At 40.8% G+C, this 20,074-nt stretch overlaps 1 protein-coding gene across 1 annotated transcript in view; it reads left to right on the forward strand.

Annotated features, from left to right (window-relative positions):
* LOC118810024 (muscular LMNA-interacting protein) overlaps window positions 1-20,074 on the forward strand; it is an 85,447-nt gene that overhangs the window by 17,656 nt on the left and 47,717 nt on the right. The window contains exons 2-5 of the mRNA XM_036573542.1: window positions 9,441-9,557; window positions 12,586-12,714; window positions 13,265-15,037; window positions 15,358-15,429. Of these exons, the coding sequence (XP_036429435.1) occupies window positions 9,441-9,557; window positions 12,586-12,714; window positions 13,265-15,037; window positions 15,358-15,429 (2,091 nt within the window). The remainder of the gene's footprint in view (window positions 1-9,440; window positions 9,558-12,585; window positions 12,715-13,264; window positions 15,038-15,357; window positions 15,430-20,074) is intronic.

The raw sequence follows: 20,074 nt of genomic DNA on the forward strand, positions 1-20,074 counted from the left end.
TTAGCTCTGGTGTCCCTGATGGGGACTGGGAAAATGAAGTGACTCATGTGAGCTGTCACCTTTAAAAGCTTGCTCTGAGAGGATGGATTCTGAGGGGAATGATAATCAGCCAGTCCTAAAGACTTCCTGTTATTCATTTATCACTACTGTACAAATACTGTGGCCACAGCACACAGAACAGATGAACACGATTCAAAACAGATTGGCATGCATTCAAGCTGTTTGCTGAGAGGAAGAGTTTTGCCAAAAATCCAATTTTCCCACTTTTCCAGTGACCCCAGATGAAGTCAATCAGCCAAGAAATGTTGGAGGTCCAAATTTTAATATCTTTAATTTGTAAGTTCAGTCCATGCCTTCAACATGGTGGTGGTAGTATGAGGGAAGACTGATTGAGGGAGGAGGGAGAACTCTGAGAACTCGGGCTGGAGTTCTGGGCAGATTGTCACAAAGCAGCTTCACAGAAATCCATTAAGGACAAAGTTTTAAGATGAAATGTAAATCCTCCAGGTGAGCAAGCCAGGGGCGACAGTGGCAAGGAAAAACTCCCTCAGAGCTGAGGAAGAAACCTTGGGAGGAACCAAGGCTCACAAGGGGGGACCCATCCTCCTCTGGTCAAACTTCCTACAAAATTATTATACTACTAATATTAATCGTAGTAGTAGTAGTAATAAGAAGAATGAAGGCCAGAACCCCCTCATAGCTGTGGTAGCACTGATGTAGGACTGAGGAACAGGGAGGAGACGGGGTGGTGGTGAGGACTGTGAACTCTTCGTCACGGGAAGAGAAGGTGAGGATGTGAATTTATAGGGCGTTAGACTGGAAGAAGGAGGGGTTTCAGGTATGTTCCTCCCCCCAAACTTCAGTTATATTATAACTACATTTAAAAAACTGGACCAGGAAGGATAACGTTGCTAACAAGCACTAGAACTCAATAGTCACCCAAATAGCTTCTGTAAAAATACATCCTAAACTTCTCTCAACCTGCTCAAAGCACATCCAGGTGGGTGTAGATGTGGTTTAGGGCTCAGTATGACTCACTGTGAGCTATGAAAATGAACAAAATGATTCTGAGGCACCTACATTGGGGCAGCATTGGGAGTCTTAACCAAAGAAGGTTTGTCCCAAGCAGAGATCCGAACCTCAGTTTGGTAGAGGGCAGCAGTGTTACCCTCATGTGTGGGGGTGTGGTGGGGGGTGCTGCTCTTTTGCTTTTTGATGTCTGAAGTCCCTTTCTGTGCTTCAAATTCTGGTCCAATTCTTGTTATTTTGGTAATAATTTACCTGAAAAATTGCAGTAAAATATCCCATAAAAGGCCACTGAGTCCTTATCTTATTTGGTAGCAGCTATAAAACTGCAATAATGTTGATGTATGACGTACAAACCTAAAGGCGAGCTGGATTTATGCCTTCAGAGGAGAGCGAACAGGTCAATATTTAGAAAAGTGATGTTACTGTGTTTAAACTTAATCATCCAGATCTTTGTTCATTTTGCTGTATTTTAGGCTGAGATTGGGAGCATTTTCTCTCTTTGTTATCTGTTTGTTGAAGTAATTTGAAGTCATCTCTGTGATCATCTAATGCACACTGAAAGCCTTCCTGTGAGTTTCTACTCAAACTTCTCCTGATCTCCAGAACTGATTGATTAGGTGTTGTAGAAGTGGGTTTAACTCTATTAACCCGTGTGCTCTTTGTGCCCGTTAGCTTGTTTAATCGTTTTGTTTTGGCCTCTGGCAGTTTTGATGAGACTGAAGATGAACTAGTCAGATATGTATGTTGTTTGAAAGGCTCCAGTCATTTTAGAAGTGGGAGTGGGAGTGTCCCTCATGAAAATGAGTTAAAGTAATAAGATACATGAGTATTATGGAAAAATAAAAAATTATTATGAAAAATATTATAGATTATTTTAGGAGATTATGATACATGTGATACGTACTATTTGGGTGGTGGATCATTCTCAGCACTGCAGTAACACTGGCGTGGTGGTGGTGTGTTAGTGTGTGTTGTGCTGGTCTGAGTGGATCAGACACAGCAGTGCTGCTGGAGTTTTTAAACACCTCAGTGTCACTGCTGGACTGAGAATAGTCCACCAACCAAAAATATCCAGCCAACAGTGTCCTGTGGGCAGCGTCCTGTGACCACTGATGAAGGACTAGAGGATGACCAACACAAACTGTGCAGCAGCAGATGAGCTATCGTCTCTGACTTTACATCTACAAGGTGGACTGACAAGGTAGGAGTGTCTAATAGAGTGGACGGTGAGTGGACACAGTGTTTAAAACTCCAGCAGCACTGCTGTGTCTGATCCACTCAGACCAGCGCAACACACACTAACACACCACCACCACGTCAGTGTTACTGCAGTGCTGAGAATGATCCACCACCCAAATAGTCCCTGCTCTGTGGGGGTCCATGGGGGTCCTGAGCACTGAAGAACAGGGTAAAAGGGGGCTAACAAAGTATCAGAGAAACAGATGGACTACAGTCTGTAACTGTAGAACTACAAAGAGCACCTATATAGTAAGTGGAGCTGATAAAATGAATCACTGAAAATGATGCGGTTTGTTGAAAGACTGATTGTTAATCAGGTCATGCTGTAGGTTTGTCTGTAGGTATGATGATGAAGTGATCCATGATCAACGTGACCCTGTTTAACTTTGAGCACCCGCCCCGCTGAGGGAGTCTGCACGGCCCCGTGAGACAACAAGCCATATCTCAGTGTTCAGCTGCCTCGTTAATGAGCATCAGTGATTTCCTCTTACGAGAAAAGAGGAGATTAACATAAACATTTGAAGAAGTTCTGGGGATAAATGAGAAACAGAAGAAGTAAATGGAACTAAGACCCGAGTCAGACACAGAATAGTTTAAGCTGTCTGTCAGACAATGTTCTGATCAAAGGGACTAAATCTGAGGGCTGTTTTTCAGGACTTCACATCTAGGAGAAGCAAATGAGATTAAGAGGAGATCTTATTTATAATATTTCTATCCTCTTGGACTGAACTGAAGTGTCAGTGGTCAGTGGTCCTTCAAAAAACCTTTTAGTCTTGACTTAAGCTTAATCAATTTCTGGGAAACGAGCCTGGAATGTAATTATGAGGTCAGGGATGTGTATACTAGGGGTGCGGGAAAAAATCGATTCGGACGTGAACGATTCTGAATCGATTCACAAATGTCAAAATTCGTTTTCCTAAATATTTAATTTATAGCGTAATGTTGACGGAACGCAAAAGGCGGAACTTGGAAGTGCGGAAGTGCAGCGCCCGGACAGTCTGTGGCGGCACATAACAAAGACACAGCTGGATGAGTGAGAAATCCGACTGGCTCCCTCTGCATTAAAGCCAGGTTAGGTCAGGAGTCACAACACAAATGATAAGAAGAGCCATTTTGTCCTTTCAACAAAAATCAAACCACCTTGGGAGCCGCAACATTTAATGTCCAGTATGTCTCAGTATGTGTGAATGTCCTAGTATAGACTAAACAATATAAACGAAAACGCAGATTTACTCTGCTCTGCTTTAAGCTTCGCCTACAGCCGCTTTCCTCCCATCTCCGCCAGAAAACTCTTCCTCAGAAGTAGATCAGTTAAATGTCTCTCAGCGTTCGACTGTTTTACGAGGCTGAAGTCGCTTCTTATTCTCCAGCTTTTTGTTCAAATTTACCCGTTCCACCTTAAATTCTGACTGAGGCACCGAATGTAAATGCGGCACCATTTAAGGTGGAACGGGAGAATTTGAAAGAGAAGCGACTTCAGCTTCACCACTTTTTAGTGTGTGACAGTCTCTCGTTGCAGATTTAATAGACCACAAAACCAACTGCGCTGCTTATAAATGCGAATAACACATTGCTGCTATGTGACCTGCAGTCTGCACGCCGGTTCTCAGTCGTTGTGTAACAGGGCTTTCGCACTATGTTGCACACGTCCGGTATCAGGGATCCTTTACTGACACAGCGACCCCCCCGTCTCTACAACGAGACCAAAACCGAAGTTATAAATTCACTAAAGAAAACAGGTAGAATAGCTGTAACATGTGCTGCGTGGATGTCCACTGACACTGGATCTTATTTCACCGTAACTGCACATCCGAACAAGAGCACTAAATGAGAGCTGTCTAGTTTACTCACATCACTTCCATCTGTTTTATTAAAAAAGATATTGGAAGTAAATTCATTATGGATCATTACAAATACTTTGCTTAAAAAAGTCACTTTAAATAACAATAACACTTAGTCACTTAGTCACTTTAAAATGTATATTGTCTCTACATTCTGTGTATATTTTGTGTATATTTTGTGTATATTTAATATATTTCAGTTGGTTTTTCTTGTATTTTAATTTTTACTTATTTCCTTTCTGTAGAGTGATTAGCTGAGCCTCACCACAAGCATTTCAATGCATACATGTCCTGACATGTCGTGCAAATGACAAATAAACTTGAAACTTGAACTCGAAACTTGAGCTCACACAGTGAGAAAATATAAATGCTATATAGAAAACAAAATATGCATCGAGATGCATTGATAATCGTTTTATAACCACATCGCAGCCCTCTGAATCGTAATCGAATCGTGAGGTGCCTAGAGATTCCCACCCTTAGTATATACAGTACTGTGCAAAAGTCATAGACCACTTTCACTGGTTTAATTTCCAGTAAAAACTGCTACACATAAGTATTAAATTCATCAAATTGATAAAATCAACAAAACGTACATGTGTAAAAGTCAGAGACCACGCTTCACTTTCTTATTTAGAAGAGAAAGAGTTGTGATTTCCGATTCACACTGACTTTACAGCTCTCCTTAATGGGGAAACACTAGCATTGATAAATAATTTGAGTGTTTAAGACTCCTATCAATCATAAAGGAAAGGTGATGGTTTTACAGTACTGTGCAAAAGTCAGAGATCACCCTTCGTTTATTTAATTTCCAGCTGAAATGGCCTTTAAGTACAAGTTATTTGTTTTTCATGAATTAGTTCTGAGGTGATTAGTTATAAGATAACCCATTTGGGTAAGTGAAAAAAACAAAAACAGGGGTTTCAAAAACTGGAATTCAGAAAGCCCCAGAAAAAATGGGGCTCCTAATAACCACCTGGAAGAGCTGGTAGACCCCAAAACTGCCCCCATCAGATAAACAGCACTTAAAACTTTCATCTTTGAGAGAGAGGAGAAAATCAAGCTGCTTCAGATCTGAAAACATCCACAGGTGTTTCTGTCCATCCTTCCACTGTGAGAAGACGACTCAGCGCTGTGGGTCTGAAAGGATGTGTAGCTGATCAAGAAGAACCTCACTGAGAAAAGGAGATAGACTAGAAGGACATTTGCACTATAACATTTAAATGGAACACCTGAGATGTGGAGGAAGGTTAATAGACTGGTTAAATTGTAACTGTGATTATATGGATGGTCTGAGTGTGGAACTGAAAGTGAGTCTCCTGAAAAGAACAGAAGCTGTGATAAAGGAAATGAGTGGGCACGCTTAACACTCAAACATCTGATATTAGATTTAGTTGTTGAGGCTTCTGTGTAATGTTGTGCTTAATGGCTGTTCTGTCTGGAAGTAGATAAATGAATAGTGGTCCCTGACTTTTGCACAGTACTGTACATGAAGATAACAGTCTGACAGCATTTGCTGACATTTACAGGTACAGGTAACGTCAACTAACAAGATAATTTAAGTTAGACTGGATGAAGGGGCAGCAGAGAAGAGACGAGTCTTGGAAAGTGCTGTGGATAACATGCAAAATCAAAATGAATGAAATGAATCATGTCTTAAGGTTGACCAGGGTCATTTCTGTGTGGAGTTTGCCTGTTCTCCCCGTGTCTGCGTGGGTTTCCTCCGGGTACTCTGGTTTCCTCCCACAGTCCAAAAACATGCAGTCAGGCCATTTGGACGTGCTACATTGCCCCTAGGTGTGAGTGTGTGAGTGACTGTGTATGTCTGTCTGTCTGCCCTGTGATGGACTGGCGACCTGTCCAGGGTGTATCCTGCCTCCCGCCCAATGACAGCTGGGATAGGCTCCAGCACCCCACCGCGACCCAGAAGGATAAGCGGTTTAGATGATGGATGAGTGGATGGATGGATGTCTTAAGGTGTTAAGATTGTGTCCAGTTTAATCTCTGACTGATGACCCTCTGGGGGAAATCAACTCAGATATTTTAAATGAATATAATAAAATAAAACATGTTTCTCCATAAATCTGTTATCAGATGAACTGGGGCTCTTTTCTCTCTCTCTGTATGTGAAATGTGACTGTGTTGAGCTGCTAGTGAGCAATGAGGGATGGTCTTTATCAAACAATCCTGCACAACTGACACAATGAATAAACAGCATTTAACCCTTTAATGCATGTATATAACTCATGGAATCCTGAATGATGAAATGAATTTATTGCAAAGATATAGAAAATAACACCCCAGTCACAGGGGTCACTTTTGACCCATGTTGTGCATCAAATCCTTTCTATCTAATTATAAAAAAAACATTTCTATCCGAATATATTCCAACAATACTGAAGAAAAAATGCACTAAGTCACCTCCAAACAGGTGGAAATGGCATTTTATGGCTACTGTGAAAAAGGGTTAAAGAGAATTGTTATAAAATAAGTCTTTCAGACTTTTCTGATTACAGTGGTCATTTAGATGTACAAGAGTTTGCATTTCCATAAACAGCAGAAGCTCACATAACCATAAAAATGCTTGTTTCTCAAGGCCAGACCAACAACAATCAGCCTCATTTTTGTAGATGCGACCCGGGACTGGGCAGGGCCTTTGCTTCCCACGTTCATACATATTGAATGGAGTCTCTGTTTTGCCTGCATTCCACTCAAGCCTAAAGCACAAGAGCTTACAGATAAATCGAGGTAAACTATTCTATATTCGCTTGAGTGATTCGTGTCACGGTGCCGTGAACAACAGTGCTGAAGTCAGGTAAAAACTGTCTGGGACCTTACTACTGTATCAGTCTGATTATTTATCTGTGAACTCATATTTTGCTGCTGTATGCGTTTCTGTGGTGTTGGTTATTGAAGCGAAACTTGAAATTCTAATGGTGATATTGGCTGGCTTGTAGGAGATGAGATGGAGCTGTATTTATAAAAAAGCAACTTAAAGTGCAGGGAACTGCTGTGGTTTGGGAAGCTTTGCTATTTTTCATACACTTTCTGGAAGAGAACTTATGATATTGACTGTATTTGACAAGAAAACAAGCTTGAAGTTTGAGTCTGGTGTTATGTTTCACCACAGCCTTAAAAGGGGGAACGTCAATGGTTCGTTAGTAAAGGCAGTGGTTATTAACTATATAACCATTGGAACACATTTATTCCTCTTTCCATGGTTTAATGGTTCTACTCTGAGATGGAAAATATGGTTCTTTAAAGATAGTTTTAAATAGATGGAAAAAAGGTTGCTACAAGCCAAAGACCCTTTTTATGTGTACACTCTCAGAAAAAAGGTCCTAAACTGTCACTGGGGCAGTTCCCCTTTTGTCACTGGGGTGGGACCCTCAAGGGTACATCTCAGTACCTTTAGTCAGGGAACATAACTGAACCATAATCCACTGAAATGATATGTTCTAAGCTGTACTGACTCCACACACCCCGTCTCGTCTCCAGGCTTTATTTTACTGTTCTGTTTTAAAACATTCGGTTATGAAAAGGTACAAATACGAACTTTTCACCTGGAGAAACTTATTTAAGGTTCACAATCAGACCTTAAAACCACTGTTGGAGCTTTGAGGGAACATTTACACTGTTTGTACCTTTATGAATGAAAAACATACCAGCACAGAACCTTTATTTCTAAAAGAGTTGGTTCTATGTAGGACCCTTTTGCTAAGACTATAGGCATCTTTTTGGCACTGTCTTAAAACTACAGGTGCCAAAAAGAGTTCTTTGTATCAGTGCCATAGGAGAACCACATTTGGCTGCAAACAATTCATTAATGGTTCTTTAAAGAACTGATTTTGTAAATGTGTGAGAATGAGGAATCGTTTGAAAGAATAAAAAGTCCTTTGCATGGTTAAACGTTTCTTCTCTATGATGGAAAACCTGCCATTATGGTTCTTCAAAGAACATTAAACTACAACACCAACCATAACACCAAAAAAGATTCGGTTATTGTTATAAGCTAAAGAACCTTTTTAGATACAGTTTTAGATAAACTCTCAGAAATGAAGGTACTAAACTCTCACTGGGGTGGTTCCTTCAAGGGTCCATCTCAGTACCTTTAGTCAGGGAACATAACTGAACCATAATCCACTGAAATGATATGTTCTAAGCTGTACTGACTCCCGTCTCGTCTCCAGGCCTTTATTTTACTGTTCTGTTTTAAAACATTCGGTTATGAAAAGGTACAAATACGAACTTTTCACCTGGAGAAACTTATTTAACGTTCACAATCAGACCTTAAAACCACTGTTGTACCTTTGAGGGCACATTAACACTGTTTGTACCTTGATGAATGAAAAATGTACCTGAACAGAACCTTTATTTCTAACAGTATATAGTTGTAGATATTTTAGTGCCATAGGAGAACCACATGTGGCTCCAACCTTTTTATTGATGGTTCTTTAAAGAACAGATTTTGTAAATGAGATATGATATTGTTGTTGTCAGAACAAAATCTCGTATCTCCAAAATGGTAACTTTACAGGAGAAGGAAAAAACATGCCTTACTTTTAATGTAAGTCAATGGAACCAGACGTCTTTCCAAATAATTTTGGGCTGTTTCTTTTGGTCCATTCATCATGAAATTTACACACAATATAAAGGGCAACAATTTATGTCAAATTATGTAAAAAACTAAAAAACTGGAGATATGAGGTTTTGTACTGACAGCAGTGATATGTATGTGTCATGTAGCCTTATGAACAGCAGTAAAGTGTTACCAGTTCTTCACACTCACAAATCCCTTTTTTACAGACAGTGTAAAGGAAAGCAGGCATTCTCAAACTATGTCAAAAACTGAAAAATGGAGATATGAGGTTTTGTTCTGACAGCAGCGATATGTTCCATCATCTAATTCTTAAATATTGAGCCATGCTAGGATCCACTTCTCACTCTGAAATCATGTGTAGTGAAGTATGGCTGTGGCATCACCTCATAATCACAACTCTTTGATTAGTATGTCAGCGAGTGTGGAAGTGTGGAAGGCTACACTAGTAGAAATTGAGGTTACTGAATCTTTTCATTTAGAGACTCTTAATGGGAAAGTGTTCAGGGAGAACCGTTATCTTTCTCAATTCCAGTGCAACAGCACATCTAGTGTCCTTTGTTTTTACATGCTTGAATTTCATTGAGGAAAACACATTTCCTGTGCTCTGGGGTGATTCATTTGACAGCGTTTGCATCTAATTTAGAGGCCGTTGAAAAGGTGTTATTTTTCTCTGCACTAATCTGCTTTGAAAAATTTGCCATGATAATGTTCTAACATGTTTTTATGCTCAGGTCTCCACTGTTTTTGCAACCAAACTGAAGTCATTCACCTTCCTGCCCATTCTGAAAAAGCTGCCTGCGGAGAGAAGGGTAATATCAGCGTGGGAAAAGGGGTCAGTTAGACCACAGGTAAGGGGCACTTATGTAGCATAACCAAGCTTTGTGATTAAGCTTTACTCACCACCATTCTGAAGCAGATTTTTTCGTTGTCATGTATTTATTTTTTTCCCCTCACAAATATCATGCTTTGCACACTGAAGTACTGCAGTTGGTCAGTGACTTTGATGCTCTTTAACCTTTAGAAGTCACATGCTGTCATTTCAAATCAATTATTTTTCACTCTTAAAGCCCCAAGGGGAGCTAAACTCGTGACACTTTAAGGATGAGTCCTTTTTAAATGAAACAACCAATCAACAGACTCTCAGTAACATGTTAAAAACATATGAGGGTTAGGATTAGGTTTTGGGTTGAGGTTAAGGATAGGGTTAGGATTAGGCCGAGGGCGAGGGTTAGGATTAGGTTTTGCGTTAAGGTTACGGTTAGGGTTAGGATTAAGGCCAGGGTGAGGATTAGGTTTTGGGTTTAGGTTACGGTTAGGGTTAGGATTAGGCTGAAGGTGAGGGTTAGGATTAGGTTTTGGGTTAAAGTTACGGTTAGGGTTAGGATTAAGGCCAGGGTGAGGATTAGGATTAGGTTTTGGGTTGAGGTTAGGGTTAGGATTAGGGCCAGGGTGAGGGTTAGGATTAGGTTTTGGGTTGAGGTTAAGGTCAGGGTGAGAATTAGGGCCAGGGTGAGGGTTAGGGTTAGGTGTTGGGTTGAGGTTAAGGTTAGGATTAGGCCCAGGGTTAGGGTTAGGATTAGGTTTTGGGTTGAGGTTAAGGTCAGGGTGAGAATTAGGGCCAGGGTGAGGGTGAGGGTTAGGGTTAGGTGTTGGGTTGAGGTTAAGGTTAGGATTAGGGCCAGGGTTAGGGTTAGGGTTAGGTGTTGGGTTGAGGTTAAGGTTAGGATTAGGATTAAGGCCAGGGTTAGGGTTAGGTGTTGTGTAAGGTTGGTAAGGTTAGGTTTGTGTAATGGAAGTAACATATTAACAACACATCTATTTAATGTAAGTAATGTATCAACAGAACATCTACAAGATATTTACTTCAGTGTATTCAGATGCTTCACTACAGCTACTTCACTGATATGTTGTTGATGTGTTACTGATAATCTACTAAGAGTTTATTAATCATCTACAAAGGACCACTCCAAATAAAGTGTTACTACGAAATCTTTATTTTTGGTCTATGTAGGTTAATCTTGCTCTTGTGGGCACACAATTTACATGTGTCAAGTATGTTGTGAGTAACTTTTCAACATTCCAACGACTAAATGGCTGATGAATTTTACCAAAATGATCCTCTTTTCATGTAAACTGGTCCTAATCTTAGTTTATAGGTATACAAGCAGTGTCTTCACCAATCACAAGGCTGGTGTGGCTCCTCCTGCCCACCCAGCTTTAATAAAACTGAACTCCCCTCAGGTCAAGTCAGAGAAACTTACTGAGAGAAAGCTAACAACCAAGCCAACACTGACCTAGACAGCATAACTGAGCTATCAAGCTAGCTCACCTGTCCATCCATTTCAGTGTTCTTGTTTTCTGCTGGCCACTCCAGCTTCCCCTGGATGCACATCCAGCCGCAAAGTGAATAAGAACGTTATTCATACCTTATAGATGTTGCCTTATGAAAGGACACACTGTGGTCTGCAACACCACTTGTAAATGTAGAGCCCATTTCAGTGCTTCAGTACACACTTAAAAATAATGGTTCTTCAAGGGTTCTTTAATAAAAAATATTCTATATAGATTTTTCAAAAAGGGTTCTATTTAACACCAAAAAAGTTTACAAGCTTGACATCACAACAATAGAAGAACCCTTTTTAGTGTTATATAGAACCCTTTTCAAAAAGGAAGAACCCTTTCACAATGCAAAGAACCCTTTAATCATGTAAAGTGTTCTGTGACTGTTCATGGTTCTATGTAGAACTTTAATCATGCAAGTTCTATATAGAACCATGAACCATGAACACTCTTTGCATGATTAAAGGGTTCTTTGCATCATGTAAGGGTTCTTCAGATTGATGGAGAATATGTTGAACATGGTTCTATATAGAACCTTTTTGAAAAGGGCTCCACATAACACCAAAAAGGGATCTTCTATTATTACAAGCTTGACATTGTAACGATAGAAGAACCCTTTTTGGTGCTATGTAGAACCACGTTCCACACATTTTCCATCAATCTGAAGAACCCTTTCATGATGCAAAGAACACTTTAATCATGTAAAGAGTTCTTTGGGTGTTCATGGTGCTATATAGAACCATTTTCTTTACCAAAGAACCCTTGAAGAACCATCATTTTTAAGTGTGTAGCAGGCTGGAAGTGTTGGATTATGGGGTGTCAATCAGGGGCGCTTATTAGAATATTAGGCCATGTGCAGACAGTTCTCCGATAGGTCTGATAAACAATTTCTAAGCTATGCTTTATTATATTTCTGTATTTCTTTCGATGTGTCTTAATAGCATACCATGATTTTTAGTATTTTACACTGTGTTTCCTGGGACTTTAACTTCTGAAACACAGAAAGTTCATATTGTAAACTTTCAATCCATATCACATTTGTACTTGAGATATTCATCACAATTTATTAAAAGTTATTGTAACTTTTGAAGAAAACTTGTTCTTCACTTGTTGATACCAAAATATAATGGTGCAAGTACATTTCGAATAAGACAAAATACAGTTTAGGCTTAAGTTGTAACTGTCTAAATTGCTTCCTGTTAGAAGTTCTATCTTTATCAGCCTAAGTGCTGTTTATTGTGATAGAGAATAAAGTCCCAGGGCAGGGCAGGGGGCTTAAGTCTGCACCGTTCACACGCAAAAAGCATCCAGCTCTTACACAATCCAGGGTGTCATGTGCGCTTGCATGTGAGCAGTACATGAGGGACAGGCCTCCTGGTAAAAAAAAGTTGTGTAGGCGGGGGGGAGGCACGCATGCACTCCCCTCCTCGCGATGCTGAGGTGCTGAAAATAGCCATTCGTGACTGAGGTCCACTCTGGAATGGCTGACGTGTCAGATTCTACGTTGCTTAGAAACGTTTCCTGTCCCCATGACAGGCTTCAGGAGACGCTGAGGCATCTGAAGGGAGCATGACAGACCAAGCTGTTTACAAGGCCGAGATTGTATATGTTACAGACTCGGAAGACACAGAGCCCCAAGAGACGAGCAAGGACCCTCAAATTCAGGTCAGTCTGGATTTCGCTTTGTTTTTGTACCCTTAGGGGATGCACAAACCCCAGACATTGCTTGTCCCCAAATGGCATTTGCTGAGAAGTCTGAAATGGAAAGATGCCGATTACTCAAATTATGAAGGACAAATGAGTTTCAGAGTCAGAACTTCTGCTTTTGGCAATCAGCTAATTATTGCAGAAGAAGGAAAGTGAGGTTTTTACAAATTTCTTATGTAGGATGACACCACAGTTTTGCCTGTTTCTTAGAGATGTATCTGTTGTCTCCTTATATATACACATTTTTGAAAAATATCTTTATGATGATGAAGAGAATGAGAATAGCCTCGAAATGGATAACAAAGAGAGAAAGGATAGATGGTGTCCCATGGTAATAATTGGCATAGTGAACTGAAAAGTAGCAGAGACAATACATTTTAAACAAACCCTTTATGGTTTGATGTCTTGATATCACATGCAGTCGTCATCAAAGGACTTTTATATTGTAATATGTATTCTAATGCAGGAAACGTTTTTCATCTTTTTCACCTGTGTCTTTTCTTCTCAGCTCAAATCTACTGATAATTCAGCTCTTACCCCATCCCCTATCCCTGCCATGGCTCAGGTTGAAATAAGGTGCCCAAGCCCAAGGCTTATCGCTGTGGAGCCAACTGATAACAAACAGTCCGACATCTCTCGGCTAGGCTGTCACAACACTTTTGAGGGTGCCGAGGTCAGCTCCGGCCAGTTTTTAAACAGTGAGCCCCAGAGAGAGGAGGAGGTCCTGAGCCAAGCCAGCTCTGTAGACCTTTTCCCATCTATTGCCTCGTCTAAGGAGTCCATCCTCTCTGAGGGCTGGGATCAGGACAGGAGCTGGTCCGCCCTCCAAATGTTATCTCCCTATGATTCCCCTGTCCCCTTCAGTGGGACTGTCTCACCATGCTCCTCTGTAAGATCAGGAGCCTTCACTCCATCCGTGCTGAGAATCAAGCGCCACACGCTTGCCCCGGGTTCCAGCCTGGCACAGATGCCGGGCTCCTCTGGGCAGACAGTCTGTTGTGACAGGCAAGCCCCCTCACCATGTCCACTGTCTTCCCGTGTCCGCCACAGGCCCCCACCCACCCATTTGTCCTTGCTAACGGCCATCCTGAGGAAGGGTCGGCTTCCAATCCTTTCCCCTGCCTTACAGAGACCCTACTCTCCTTGCTGGCCCATTAGTCCCACCAGCATGTCCTCCTGCAAGGCCTGTTCGGCAGCCTCTACCATAGCCCCCATGGAGTCTACAAAGGACTGTGCTTCAAAAGGCATGGCTTGTACAGAGCCCAGTCATAATGCAAGACCAAAGTCCCCAAGGATAATCTATAACACTCCTTCCATGTCATTCAAGAAACATAACAAGGTGAGCATCTCTTCAGCACCGGACTCAAGAAGTTCTGCACTCAGTAGAGTTACTCCATCACCCGAGGATAGCAGCTCAATGACCTTGCCAAGTTCCTCTCCTTCTGAACATGCTCCGGGACACCTGTCAAAGCCAGTCTCTAAAGAGATTCTTGCGCCCAGAGTCCCTAGCTCTTTGCTCTTTTCATCTTTCTCCTCATCAAGGTCCCTGTCTCCTAAATCAAGCCATCTGTCCTGCTGCAGATCAGAGAGTCAGACACCCTCATCAGAGTCATGTGCTCACCCCGCAGCCCCAGCTGCAGAGCATTTAAAAGGGTCATATAACATTTTAGATCCCCCCAGTCGAGGACATGGACAGAAATCAAAGGAACCCTCTCCCGTTCTGAAGAAAGCAGAACTGTCCTCAGATTTCAAGCCCAGATGGATGCCACATGATCCCTCTCCCATCCCTGATCTCAAATCTGCACAACAGTCCATGCCACATGATCCCTCTCCCATCCCTGACTTCATATCTGGACAACAGTCCATGCCACGCGATCCCTCTCCCATCCCTGACCTCAAACCTGCTCAACAGTCCAAAGACATCTTAGCCTCTGCAATTCTGAAGCAAGCAGAAGACAACCCACGTTCCTACTTGCAAAACGGCAAAAAAGCAATCCTTGATCTAGAACGAGTCCTCTCAGCATCCCCAGCCCTCAAACTGTCTCCTTCTCCCGGGCCAGTGGGCCTCACGCGCCTGGCCTGCACGCCTGATATCTCCGACGCCTCTCCCAGACCAAGCTTGCGCTCCCCAACACCAGACCACTACACCCTATCTCCCTCTCCAGTGATCCCCAGCCGCCAGCTCTCTCCATCTCCCTCTTACTCACTCTGTTCCTCACCCTCCCCATCCCTACGTGACGGTACACCAGACAGTACAGACAGGGGCGGCAAAAGCAGAAAGGTACCATGCATGCTCTCGAGTGTCATTGCTGCACGCTACCTGCATGCCTTAACGGCCACGGGAGCAGAGAGGCATTCGTTTTACGACTAGACATGTTTCTTGACCAAGGCCGCACACATCGCTGGGAAACATGATCCTCACCAGCTTACTAACAGGCAGGCAGGGTTATGCACTATATCCTTTTTGAAGTGCATGTTTGGTGTGCAGATCATCACGCTTTCAGTGGCATGGGAGCTAAAACAGATATGGTGCAGATGCAGAGCTTTTGAAGTTTTTACTCTTTTCTAAAATACATTAATTTCAACCATTTCTTCTAATAGCCATACAAGATCAAGTCCACCTACAAGGCACTGGCTGCTATTCCCACAAATATTCTCCTTCAGGAACAGCAGGTGAGCCACTTCCACCAGTAGATTATCATTACATTTCAATCATCATTACAGTGACTGACAGCCAATGACTTGTGCTCATGATTACTGTACAATTATTATGCTGACTGATAGTTTGGTCAGTACCACCAGACATCTTTATTATTTTTGACATTTAGACATTTCCTTTGTTCAATCTTATTGTAATTGTGGTACACCTAATGAAGTGGAAGTGGAGTCCTGAAATGGACTTTGGAAGAATTAATATGGGGAAAAAGAAGAGTGTCCATTTAATACAAAGCCAAATCGTATCTGTTTTTCTGCACACTGTTCTGTTTTTATAGCACAAAAAAAAAGAAAATCTTTAAAAGTTCTACTATCAGGGAAAGAAGCCCCATTACCTGGGGTAAGAAGCGCCCCCTGGCGAATCTTGCATCAATGTGTCATCTATGTGTTACAGAATGTATCATTTATATGTCAAATAATTTCTAGTCTTTGCATTTTTGATTAATAAATGCATTATTATTTAAACTACAACAATGAAGCAGCAGCAAGAGGGCTAAAAATGTTAGCTAATTCTATCACTATAGCTAGCTAGTAAATAATATTTCTGAGGCAACATTAAAGTCAAAACTGAGTGCAAAACACTCAATCTACTCTTCATCTCAATAAAACACACTGAGTGAACATTTTACAGCTAAAAAGAGATGAAGATGGGGTGGAGTTATGTGGTATAAGGGAGGGTCTTATAAAATGACTGACATGAGTCAGTCAGTATAAACAGACAAGCCCTCTGCAGTTTTCCAAATAGGGTGTATCAGGTAAATATACTTGGGCTGATACCAATGCTAAAACCATCATATTTTTATTATTCCAGGATATTTAAACTAGATATAAAAGAAATTAATTGCCTAATGTGCCTTTTAAGAGGCCTTTTGGTCCGTATCTGGGACTTTTTACCCCAACAGTGGTCCTAAGGTCCAACTTGGTACCTGGGCAGGTTTGTCCCAGGGAAAAGGTGCATATTTATACCTTTCATGACCAAATATTTTAAAACAGAACAGTACACTAGAAAGCAATGAGTCAGGATATGATGCATGGAGTCAATACAACTTAAGTAAAATATATTTTCAATGGAATATGGTACAATTATGTTCCCAAACTACCCAGAGACAAGCGAGGTACCACTCTAGTGACAGTTTAATACAGTTTAATCCTCTCAAAGCCAAATATACTGCTTTCTCAACAACCCCCCAGTAATAATATATCGTTGCTGTTGGAACAAAATCTTCTATCTCAGTTTTTGTCGTTTTTAATTTTTTGACATAATTTAAAAATGAACCGGCCCAAAATGACTTGGAAAAAAGTCTGGTTCCATTGACTTATATTAAAAGTAAAATATGTTTTTCCCTTCTCCTGTAAAGTTACCGTTTTGGGGACACAAGGTTTTGTCCCGACAGCGGCGATATATTACCTTACACTATATTAGAATATAGTGATAGATTAGAAAGCTTTCTGGGTGGGTTAGACATACTATCGGTAGTTTCATTTATTAGACTTAACCTCCTTCTGGAAAACTGACCCAAAGATGTTTATAAATTGGTTTACCAACAGAGCATTCGCAAACAAAGTTAATGCCTTCCATGCATAAAATATATACTGTGCATTAAATGTACAGTTCCTTTACTGTAAGTAAAGGTGGAAGATGGAAGAAGCTCAAAGTTCAGTCTAATTCTGGGTCTCACAAAGTTTCGATCATATTTTACTGGACTACATCACCATGGCAACCAGTGCTGCATGTCTAACCTGCTCCAGTGCAGGTTAAGTTTGGGTTTGCAGATTGTAAACAGATCTTAGGCTAATCAGGGCTGAGCTTCTGACCAAGCAGTGTGACAGAGGGGGACCTCTCTGTTTTTTTTCAGGTCAGTTTCTTTCATTGTGACATTCATAGTGTCAATCATGTCAAAGATCATAGCTTAAGCATCTGATCCGTTCACATTTGTTTGCATGCATTTGTTTTGTGAAGCTGAAACCTGGTCAGGAACTAATATAATATAACCTAATTTAATTCTGTCGTTTACATTTACAGCATTGGGCAGACGCTCTTATCCAGATCGACTTAAAATTTGATCACTTAGGCAAAGGTAGTGTTATGAGTCTTGCCCAAGGCCAGGATTGAACCCCAGTCTACAGCGTAGGAGGCAGAGGTGCTACCCACTACACTATACCAACCACTTATCCTTAGACTTCTTACCTAAACTCCTATAGGAAACCAGTTAAAACAAGGGAGCCTCACAGCCATGGATGCAGATCGATGAATGATTTATTAGACTTGAATCATTACAAAGATTAAGACTGGCAGAGGCCGCCCCTGTGGCTAAGAGGTCATTTCCATCAGCAGTTAGACAGCAGTTAGTTGTGGGCAGAACTGCAAGGAGGTGAACGATGAAATCCATGTATAGCAGGAACAGAAATAGCAGGCACAGCATGTAAACACACAGGACTAACATACAATGAACATACATACATACATACATCATCTAAACCACTTATCTTTCTGGGTCACGGTGGGGTGCTGGAGCCTATCCCAGCTGTCATTGGGCGGAAGGCAGGATACACCCTGGACAGGTCGTCAGTCCATCGCAGGGCAATACAATGAACAGTCACTAACTATATTGTTTTGACATGAATTTATATTATAGTATTTAATAACATCTCTATAGTTGAACTTTCATCGTAATCCCTATTAGCAGGGCTTTAAAACAGGCCCTGTATCAGAATCAGAATAAGAATCACTTTATTCTGCCAAATAACTTGCGAGTGCACACACGTATGACATATCACACAGCAAACAAACCAGACAGGCAGACTGTTAACAACTATTTAGTTAAGAGACAAATGACATAAAAATAGAATAAATAGAATAAAGATAGAAGCTTAAAGAGATGCGCAAATATCTGTACATATACAGATGTGAATGTCTATGCAAATGCTGGTCTGAGGAGACATACACTATGATATAATATGATAATATAATATAATATAATACACTCACATTCTCTAAGCTTATCCTTCTGGGTCGCATAATACAATAGAATACAATATAATAACTAGCATATACAGAATATTATATGATAATATGAACATCTGTAGAAAAAAAGTGGTCATTTAAAGAGGCAATGCCCCACCAAACAATCATCATGCTCTAAACCCACTGTTTTGTTCATGCTCCTGTAGCAGCATGCTATATGCGCCTGGTATAAAAAGCTACGTCTATTAATAGGAGGGTTTTCATGCATCACTTCGTACTGTACACACTTAAAAAAGATGGTTCTTCAAGGGTTCTTCAGCAAAGAAAATGGCTCTATATGGAACCATGAACACTTAAAGAAGCCTTTGCATAATTAAAAGCTTCATTGCATCATGAAAGCGTTCTTCAGATTGATGGAGAATGTTCTGTAGACAGGTTCTATATAGCACCAAGAGGGGTTCTTCTATTGTTACATGCTTGACATCGAAATATTAGCAGCACTGTTTTTGGTGCTTTATCAAAAGGTTCTATACAGAACCATCTACAGCACATTCTCTGCTAAAGCCTGAGTAGACTGATAAATCAATGTGATCAGTTATTAATCTCAGTGTCACTGAGCTCTGCTAAAGCCCTGAGTAGACTGATAAATCAATGTGATCGGTTATTAATCTCAGTGTTACTGAGCTCTGCTAAAGCCTGAGTAGACTGATAAATCAATGTGATGATCAGTTATTAATCTCAGCGTTACTGAGCTCTTCTAAAGCCTGAGTAGACTGATAAATCAATGTGATGATCAGTTATTAATCTGTGTTACTGAGCTCTGCTAAAGCCTGAGTAGACTGATAAATCAATGTGATGATCAGTTATTAATCTCAGTGTTACTGAGCTCTGCTAAAGCCTGAGTAGACCGATAAATCAATGTGATCAGTTATTAATCTCAGTTAATACGCTCTTTTGAGGAATGATCAAACTGCTCAGGGGTTTACGGAAGCAGCAGTGAACTGCAGAAAACAATGAAAGAGAACTTCACTTAAATTCAAGATTATTAAGAGAAGAATTATTGGGAAGAAAACTGCCAACCAGTAAGTCTATTCTAAATGTATTCTGAATACATTACTTCTTAATGTATTGTAATGGGAATGCATTACTGAATACATTTAGGACAATGTATTCAGTATTCAGTCAAAATATTCTGCCCACCCCTGGACGCTAATATCAGTGTATTCCTTGCATCAGTCTGTCCGCATAACAAAGGCCTAAGGAATGCAATACTGCTCTATTTCAACATTTGAAATGTAAATGTTTTTATCAGCATGATTCATGAATCTTTCAGCATGGAGAAGCAGGTAGGCAGCATTAGTTAAACTACATGGCACTTCCACTCTTCTAATCAGAGAAAAGGTCAACATAATTCTCAGTTACAGTGTAGCAACAATGTACAAGAGCGGAAACTGTGATAAACTCCTTGCTTTTGATTCATGATGCAGCACAGTTCTGTAGGCAGTAGGGAAGGTGCTCAGTTAACTGTTTAAGGTCTTCACTGCATTGGGCAGACATCTTCGTCTTCACTGCATTGGGCAGACGGCCAAGAGGCTAAGAATTCAATAAAACAGCATTTCTGTATTTTGACAGTGCTGT

The sequence above is a fragment of the Colossoma macropomum genome, unplaced genomic scaffold (assembly GCF_904425465.1).
Source record: "Colossoma macropomum unplaced genomic scaffold, Colossoma_macropomum, whole genome shotgun sequence".
Taxonomy (NCBI): domain Eukaryota; kingdom Metazoa; phylum Chordata; class Actinopteri; order Characiformes; family Serrasalmidae; genus Colossoma; species Colossoma macropomum.